Source organism: Phalaenopsis equestris, unplaced genomic scaffold, assembly GCF_001263595.1.
Source record: "Phalaenopsis equestris unplaced genomic scaffold, ASM126359v1 Scaffold000820, whole genome shotgun sequence".
Taxonomy (NCBI): domain Eukaryota; kingdom Viridiplantae; phylum Streptophyta; class Magnoliopsida; order Asparagales; family Orchidaceae; genus Phalaenopsis; species Phalaenopsis equestris.
The window spans coordinates 49,670-59,855 of record NW_018165260.1 but is presented as its reverse complement, the minus strand read 5'-3'; the positions used below and the strand labels follow the sequence as shown (position 1 = coordinate 59,855).

The 10,186-nt window shown below is 33.9% G+C and overlaps 1 protein-coding gene across 1 annotated transcript in view; it reads left to right on the top strand.

Moving 5' to 3' along the window:
• LOC110031454 (probable galacturonosyltransferase 9) overlaps positions 1-6,216 on the top strand; it is a 16,028-nt gene extending 9,812 nt beyond the window's left edge. Inside the window, exon 3 of the mRNA XM_020734656.1 lies at positions 5,742-6,216. Coding sequence (XP_020590315.1) covers positions 5,742-6,020 — 279 coding nt within the window. The 3' untranslated portion in view covers positions 6,021-6,216. The remainder of the gene's footprint in view (positions 1-5,741) is intronic.
• Positions 6,217-10,186: the final 3,970 nt, after the last annotated feature.

Sequence of the window (10,186 nt, the reverse complement as noted above, 5' to 3'; positions counted from 1 at the left end):
GCAGGAATACAATAGATAAACATCTATAATTCGAGAGCTAGGTGATCTCTCCCAATTCCTGCAATTCGAGAGGTAGGAAATCTGTACCAAATCCCAAACCTAAGACTCACCACTCTATCTCATGCCTAAACCTAATCCTAGGCATAATAAGCTTTGTATACCCAAAAATAATAGTAATAAAAGATTAAATTATCATTAGGCGTACAAAAGATAAATTTGCCCTTAGGCTAAGCACCAATATAGCATGAACATAATAATTATTGTTTACTTTTTTCCAAATATCGAAGTAATTTCATACTTTCCTTGTAAACAAACAAGTTTCATTGGCTTTGACTGCATCAGTAATTATTGTTTACTTTTTTCCAATTGCATCTTCCTAAATTTTAAACTGTTTTAATAGTGTTCTTTTAGACTATTATTTAGGTGGCGACTCACATTGGCCGCCTCTACCGTTTGCTATCATTGGCCATCGCCAGCTGTCATGAACTGCTGCGGCTCTACCTCCACTGAAGTCCACCATAAAGGTGTGCTAGCCGAATCCTATAATGTATTTTGAAGGACTTAGTTTAATGTGTTTGGTTAACTTATTTAAGACACCTAATTTCCCCTGGGATTTCCCATGATTCAACACTAATGGATATTGAATGATATAATTGATATCGGAGCTAACCAATCAACGGAAAATGCAGTTTTTATTACAGAAACAAATAGGGATTACAACAAACACACACTGAAATAGAAAATACCAAGGCACACAAAACAACTAGGCTGAATTGAAGGTGGTGGGGCAGGCGGCTGTAAGGTGGCTACGGTTGAGAGGGATAGGAGGTTGGGATGGGTGGAGGAGGCAGCAAGGTATGCGAGGTGGTTGGCGACTGGGTTGCGACGAGGAAAAAGGGGGCTGTAGGTAGGGCAACAACAAGGAAAGGGAGGGTAGGGGAGTAGAAGGTAGGGCGGCAGCAAGTGCAGGGTGCATTTGGTGGCAGGGGAGCAGCATGTAGGGAAGGTTGGCAGAAGGGAAACAACAGGCCGGGAAAGATGGCGATAGGGAAGCATCATACAAGGGTTAGAGCAGGCTGGGAAAGATGGCGGTAGCAGGTCAGGCAGCTGGAATGAAGGCAGTGGAAGCAGAGAGCGATAGATAAATACCACCTAAGGATGAGTTAAAGCCGGAACACTTTCTCGCCGTTGGATGCAACATAGAAGGGAAAATTGGAGACGCCGATCACTGTCCCGAAAGAAAAGATGTGAAAAACTAAAACCTAGAACACACAACACATATAAATACTATCAGGTGATAAAGGAGTGGTCCACTCATGTTGGGCGGCAACTCCCGTGCCCCCAAGAGGCTGGTCAAATTTCCTGTTCCCCATCTGGACTGGTCTAATTAGCTGCAGGTCCTGGCCGATCCAGTCTTCACGTCCGTGGCAATAATTGATTAATAAAGTAAATACGGACAATGCATATAGGAGAAATTGATTTGACTACTATGGTCATACTATGTGGTTTTTTATGAGTCATATGACAAAAAGCCTCATGGCGCTGTAGATTAAAGTGGATTTTTGGCATTATACTTCAGTGGCCAAATTTACCTTTTGTCCACAAGCTCAAGTCTATGGGGGAGGACCAAACACTTACGATTTTTTACACCAATATGATTTTCAATTATTTGATATGGGACAAATTCAGTACTCTTACACTTAATAATTGCTTTTCTTATGTGATAGATCTTCACATTACTCATTAATATCCCTTAGATGAAAGTTTTTTAATATTGAGTATTATCTACAAGACCTCACTGGACTATGTGGAGCTATCATGTTAGTTACTGTACTGAAATTTTCTCAACTATGGTAGAAAGCACCAAAGATCCATGGAATTCACAAATTGTGTGAACCATTCACCCAACTATAACATCATTTCTTATGCTAATTGTTACGGAGTATGAACTAAAGGTGCTCAAAGTTGGGCATGATACACCAATGGTCAATATATTTTTAATCCAAAAGCCATAGTTCATAATAGAAAGCTAGCAACTTGGTATGTTATATCATTTTATTCTCTCGTACTTCAATAATTCTCCCCCTAACAATAATTTTTGGACTTTTTGCAATTCAAATGAATTTATTATTAGTATAATTAATAATGCATGAAAAAAAGCCATTATCAAAAGAAGAAGATTGTTGTGGTTTCTTTTAGACGGTAGAAAAAGATGTTTGCGCTTCATTTGTATTCAGGGGAAAAATAGGAGGGAGCTGGTTGCAAATATTTTCTCTTGACAATTTGCATAATAAAATGCCTGTTGTTCACTTTTTCTTTCATGGAAATTGATGAAAGTAAAATGACTGCCGATATCTGTTAGGTAGGATGTATAGTTTTCTTCTTGTTGATCGTTTGAAATGTATTAAATACACATTTAAATTCCTTTTACTTGTACTCCATCTTTTGATATTGATTTGATGCTTTTTCATACGTGCAGATATAATTTATTTTTGATCAAATAATGTAAAGTTTGTATTCTCGTCTTTGCATTGATTTTATTATTCTTATATATTTTTGGTGATGTAAATATTTTTGGTAGATCCCGCCTTGTATGTACTACAAAGAGAGATAGTTTGGACCTTTTATTATAATCGTTTGCACTTCGAAGTTGCCCAGGAAGACTTGGGATATTTTATGAAATACATTAAACGTCGACTATCTGATGATCCGATTAGGAGAGTAGATGTTTTAGATTCGACTTGTGTTAAGAAAGGCAGAGGTAGACCTAGGAATACTTGGGCTTATTGTATTAAAAATGATCTTAATTTACTAGAACTAAATGAAAATATGAAACTAAATAGGACGCAATGGAGAAAAAGGATTCATGTAGCCGACCCCACGTAGTGGGATTAAGGCTTTGTTGCTGTTGTTGTTTGCACTTCGAAGTTGCCGATGTGCACTACCAAATGTATATTTTAGAAGTTTTTAATTGAAAAATATGGATATGCATCTTTGTCAAATGTGGGATTCTTTGAAGCTTTGAAGCGAAATAGTCTTTAACTAACATAGATGAGTTTTATCCAAAGACAATCCATTCAAATTTCCTCAGTTTAAGAGAGAGAGCTCTTCATAATGTAGAATATTAGCACAAAGAGTATGTGAGAAAAGTTAGAATCTTTTTGCCTGATTAAATCTCCATCAAATCATCTTTATTTGACAAGCAACTATTTTGTTTTCATTTGGAGTTGCATCTGTACGTGAACATTTGAATGCCTATAATAAGCTCGTTTTGGATTTGGTTAATAATGATATCCAAATTGAAATGGTAAAGTTTTAATTTTTTCGGTACTCCATACCATCCTCTTATGTGCATATTTTTATCAGTGTTGTACGAAAATATGCTATTGACATGATAGATCAAAATCTTCCTTAAAAATGAGTTGTATAAATGGAGTTTAGGAAGAAAGCCCTATGGAGGTTCTATTTGTGATGAAATTTTGGACCATGAAAGTTTTGAGAAATGTAGAACTAGATCAAAATCAATGCTGAAGTTGAAGACCAGTATACTCGTCTGAAACATTGATATTGGAAATCTGATCGTAAATTTTTCCAGGCAAAACTCAGTAAGTGCAGATATGAAGGCCAAGTCTAGCTCTGAAGTAGCGTTATTAGCAGAGAAAAACACAAATTAGCTTAACATACTTTTGACAGTTCTAGATTTTTATGTTTATTCAACAAAAGATTAGATTCTTGTTTTAGTTTTTGATAGATCTTGATTGTTGTGTTTATTCAAGTAAAAGACTATATTCATGCTTGGCTATTTATGTCATATGACCCTACATACGGATTATTCTCTTCTTGCAGGCTTGTCATATGTGGAAATGTCCTTTGAAAATGATATGATTTGAAATATTGTTGGGATGTTTATATTTTAAATCAAGATACATGTGAAGTTGTTGGAAATGTTGGAGGGATCAAATAAATGCCAACATTAAGGAAGAATCTTTTATTTTTTGGGATGTATGTATTTCAATGGTTCATTTCCTGGACTGTAGTCAGTGTTAATTTTTAGGGGTGTCATGATATTTTGATGAATTGGGGTATGCAATAATTGATTGAAGCTGAAAAATCGATTTGATCGAATATATCTGATTGATTTGGTTTGGTTTATGAAATAATTGCTCAATTTTTGGTTTCTGATTATTATTAGTTTGGTTAAAAAATTTTTGTTAAACCAATAAATTGAATTATATTTTGGTTAAACTAATACATTAATCAATTAGTTCAACAAATCTATCAGTTAATCAATCTAAACTGACCTAATGCACACATCTTCATTAGGATTTTAAAATTTGGTTAAACCAAATCAAACCATGTTATATTTCTGTTCAGTTTGGCGGGTTATACATCTTATTTGGGTAGATCAGTTTTGTTTGTTATTTAGCTTGGGTTAATTGATTTAAGAAGTTTGTCAATCTATCTAACTAAATCGATCGATTGCACACCACTATTGATGAATGTAAATTTAGTAATCTTTACTTTTTTCTGGATAATTTGATGGCAGGCGATCATCATTTTATTTTTTAGTTGTTTGAAGTAGTTATGACAGTCATCAGTTATGAGGCTTGACATATTTAATGCTTTTGCTTGTTAGATTTGAGCTAAAGAATTTGATTTTTTTATCCAAGGCTAGTTCTTTCTTTTGTTAATTAATATATAGTTAATTATGCTATTTGCAATCTTATTAATTAATAATTACACTTCTAATTGTTTAATTAAACATGTAATCAAGGTTGAACTTAATTCTCAAATTATATATACTTTAGAGTAATTGTTGTAATATTATTTATTAGTTGCTAATTTTTTATCGATTAATTGATTAATTAAATCCTTATTAAGTTTAATTTATGCTATAATGAGGGTGCCAAAAGGCAATGCAAAAGCACCGTTTAGTATCGAGAACAACGTGTTATAATATAAAACATAAGGGAAAGATAAGACACGTCGCAAATAAGACACCTAAATTTTTATAAATCAACTTGAAGCCTGCGTCCGCAATAAGGGAGAGAGGATATGATCCACTAGAAAACATAAAAGCCACGCAAGAGGTGTATATGATGACGAAATAATCATGAGCACCCTTCCTAAATCCCAAGAACACTACCTTATAAATTACAAAGAAGTCCTACAATTTGTCTCACTTGTATTTGTATTTCTCATATGAAGACTTCTAACATGCATAAATAAAGTCTTCAAATTTCTCCAATAATATTCTAGCTGTCTGGAGCGGTATGTCGATGAGGAATGAATGAGAACCTTTAAGACAATAGCATGCGGATATGTAATGGAACCCTTCCATGGGCGGAACCAGCCTGGTGTTAAGAATTTGAATATTATGAAGGTGAATATAAAAGTTAAAGTGCTGGATATGTAAATACAAAAGAATTATGTGGTATGCATGTAAATGCTCTATTATTTTTATATGTTTAACACCTAAACTTTAATTGTTACATTTATACCACCCAAATCTTTCATATTAAATAAAAAATACAACAATATTTTCAGCAATACAAACTTCTTAACACCTACTAGAGGCCTTCAAACCACATCTTTAACACAAAATGATGAAATAAACAATACAATTGTTTTCTTAGCATCAACAATAATAAGTTCATACATTGTTTTTGAAATTTTCAATTATGATAAAATTGTAGATTTTACCTATTCGTTCAATGTTTAACATTTATTTCCCCTTCCAGAATGAGGACGGAACATTGTGGCGCACCGGAAATGTCTTACCAGCTGGCTTGATGACATTCCACTCAACAACAAAACCAATAGACAAATCCTGGCACGTGATGGGACTTGGGTACAATCCTAGCGTGAGTCCGGATGAGATACGCAATGCCGCCGTCATTCATTTTAATGGAAACATGAAGCCATGGCTTGATGTTGCCCTCAATCAATACAAACACCTATGGACTAAGTATGTTGATACTGAGATGGAGTTCTTGCCACTCTGCAACTTTGGCCTATAATACAAAAAATGTTGAAATCAACATTATTTAAACAGTACTCACTTCTCAAAGCTTAATCCGGTTAGATTTTTGTATAATTTTTTTTCTTTATATTTTGATCTCATCTTTGTAGTTTCCTGGAACATATGCCTGCCTCCAATTGTAGGTATTAAGATTTTATGGTCATTTTGTCATTATATTACGCTTGTCCTTTGTATTTTTACTAATAGATGAATTACCCCCATAATCTCATAATATTTTCACTAGAAATGTTTTAGTAATGCTAATTGAGTTCATTAAATTGATTCTAGCATTACTCTGTTTTAATTAAACTGCCAACATTATGTATGGTCAAATAGAGTTTTGCAGATTAACTTTGTAAACCTGTTTTGCTGATTGGGACATTTACATGCATACCACTTGTGCTGTAGAAGCTTTGTAAAGTTATTTTTGACCACTGTACGCGTTCCCATATTTTCTCCTGAGTTCTAGCATTAATATTTTCTGCGAGTTTTTGCATGTAGTGTTTTGGATATTTCTGTAGATCAATGAATATACTCTGCGTTGTTATTTTTTAAAAAAATATTTTTAATTTATATTAAATGATCAAATTGTTTCTCATTGATTAATATATTATTTTTCTTTAAATAAATATTTTTGAAATATATTTTTTTCTTCAGTCAAGTAAATTAGATTGGGTCAGGAAGAATTTCAAAGTTGTAAATGTTTTGAATAATATAATATATAAATAATTAATCAAAATTTCTATTCTATATATGTCAAAACTACATTTAGGGCCCGTTTGGGGCAGCTTATAAGTGCTGGTGGCGTTTTTAAGACGCCGTCGTACCGTTTGGTTCGCGCGTTTCACCAGACTGGTGGCGTTTTTAAGACGCCGTCAGTACCGTTTGGTTCGCGCGTTTCACCAGCTTATCCGAAATCGAGTTTTGGTTTTTACACTAAATGCATGTCGCGGGTCGAACCCCGCGGCCCGCCTGCGGGCTGGCCCGGCGGGGCCGTCGATCAAGACATTAAACGCTGTTTATCCTGAAACGCACAAGCTTTATAAGCATGGTCAAAAGAAAGAAAGAAAAATGAGCAAAAGATTAGAAAGAAATGAGGGCATAGACTCAATTTCTTATTATTATGTTTTTTAATTTAAGTAGTGCTCTTTCAGCTTTTTAATTTTCATCTTAGTTCTCCATACAACGATTTGTTTTTCTTATTTCCTGCAATTTTTTCATTGCATTCTTTTTTTATTCTTTTCCTACTAAGAGCCGTTGCCTATTTCTCACATTAGGGTTTGGCATTTTAGTTTCTCAAAATTTTTATTTAGGTATTCATATCATAGTTTTTGGGATATTCTTTATAATTAAAGGTTTACTTGTGTGCTTAACTATAGATAATAATAATAGTCAATCTCAATTAATTATGATTTAGTTCTATTTATTTAGTGTGGAACTATATTAGTCGACTATCATCATTCAACATTTGTTTATTTGCATATGAAATTTATTGAAAACTCATTTGGATTTGTGGATTGGCACACATTTGATCATTCTCCCTCTGGTTCAATGAGCATTGGATTTAGTAATAATAGTATGAAATAAAGTATATCTACTGTTTGTTAAGGGTATTGTCCTTGATGCTTATGGCTTGATACTTGAATATTTAGTAGATTGTTATCCTGCTATATATACATTCAATCATGCTTTTCTAGTTGCATATTTTTATAATTTTCATGATTATGTTGTTATGATGTGTCGTAAGCAGTGTTGTCATAGCGCAAAATACAATGCTTTAATTTGCTTCAAAGCACAACGCACAGAGTGAAGATGCATTTTTATTAATAAATGTGCTAATAGGTTATACAAAACTATTAATGCATAAGTTCATTCATTGACAATTATAAAATATACAATATGACTTAAAGCTGCATAAAATATATAAAAAAAGGTGAAGTAATACATAATTTGAAGGCAAATATTAAGGGTAAACCTAAAAATTAAAATTTTGAATAATTTTTAATAGTTTGCTGCAACACTTAATAACTTAGAAATTGTAAAAAAAACATATTAATTAACTTCAATACTTTGAAGTACGCCTTTACGAAGTGAAGCGGGCATCACACACTTCGCTTCACTTTGCTCTTTAAGCGTGCTTTTAAAAACATTGGTTGTAGTGCACGTGTCCATATGTGATGGATGCAAATGTTGTAGTGCTCCTCTTGTTGATTTGGAGTGATAACTCTCCTTGTGGTTGATTATTGGATTCCACTAAGTGGCCTTCTCTTGTTTAGGATATCTTGTCAGACTAACTCTACATAAAAGGTAATAGAGTAAATACTTGATGAGTCATTTCTTAATACATGGTTGTATCTGTTGTAGTGGTGGATGAATATTTTAGCACACAAATAAATTGAATTAGAGGTTGTTTAGTCTGCAGCAAGCGGTGCATTGTATTTCTTTTGTCGGATTGTTGAGAATACAAACGTTTGGTTGATAGAATTTCAAATGCACTGTAAAATAACAATGTGAGATTTACTCCTGTGTTCATTTTTTGAGTTTGGAATTTGATGGTGGAGCTGGTAAATGGGTTTTTGATCGATTAACAATTAAAAACACACTGCAGAAAAAAAATAACATTGATTCGAGAGATTTTGTAAACAAAGAAATCCAGAGAAATAACACAAAAAATTTAACGTGGACAAATCTGAGAAAAAGAAAAAAAACCCCGGAGCCATGCCATACCAAAACCTAACTATGAAAAAGAGAGAATACATATTATATTACTAAAAGTTTTCTCTCCACACTACTGAAACTTGCAATAATTTGAAATGCTTATCCTCTCTTGATCACAGGACAAAAATCACCAAAATCGTCCTCAGATTTTTTCTACTCCACATGAAAGCACTGTCGAGAAAATACCGCACTCGAGAGAATTTTTACCGCTCCGAATCGAGGGATTTAAGTATTGTAATGGAGAAATGTTCAACGCAACCATATCGGCACTCGACATAATTATTCATAGCTTTCAACGTCTAAAACTGCAATGACTCCGACTTACCTGCGCCTATTTGTGGCGTAGTTACGCTGTTCAATTGCGGGGTAGTTACACTGCTCGATAATGTTCTGACTACCATAGCTATGTCAGTATGTGATAGGTACACCACCAACTTCCTATTGCTTAGAGCTTCTGAGTGCTCCTTCAGGCTCCACTTAAGGGGGTACAACTACAAACTGGCTTTACCACACTCATATTGAGCCTTTATAAGATCTTCTCAACATACTCCGTTTGAGATAGCTTTACTATACCTACTTATTCTCATCCCGAGGAACTTCTTAGTTATATATAAATCCGTCATCTCAAATTCCCTTGATAATTGATCATGCAAGTCCTTGATTTTCTCAATAATTTTCACTGCAATCAGTATGCCATCCACATACAAAAAGAGCAGGATATAACAATTACCAAATTTTTTGATAAAGCATCATTGGTCTTCTTGTCACTTTTTATATCTACTATCTGACATGAACCTAGCAAATCTCATGTACCACTATCTAGTGACCTATTTCATGCCGCAAAGACTCTTCTTCAACCTGCAGGCCAAATCTTTTTTCACTGAAATCTCATAACTCTGTGGTTGCACCATATATAGCTCTTCTTTCATATCTCCATGTACGAAGGTTGTCATGACATCGATCTGCTTTATATTTAGATATTTCTTTATAACCAAGTTCAACACAACTCTGGTAGTTGTCATATTCACTATAAGAGAAAAGATCTCAGTGTATCCCACTCATTTCTTTTGCTGAAATCTCTTCGTAATAAGTCTTGCCTTGTAGAGTTTGCTATCGTCTGACTTCTCTTACGACATGTAAAACCACTTCTTATGTGGTGCACTTTTATCATCTAGTTATTTTTCCAAATTCAAGTATGATTTGAACTTAATGACTGCATCTTGTCATCCATGTTAAACTAGCAAACTTTTAAATTTTAAGTTTGAGTGACCTCGTCATAGCACTCTGATTTACCATCATTAGTCAGTAAAATATAGTATAATTAAGGAGAATACCTTTGTATCGTTTGAGTAGCTCTATTGGACCTTAGAATTTAGTAGTAGGTGACTAAGGAATTTCCTATGCTTCATCAAATTGAGCACTTACTTCTCTACCATTTTGATCACC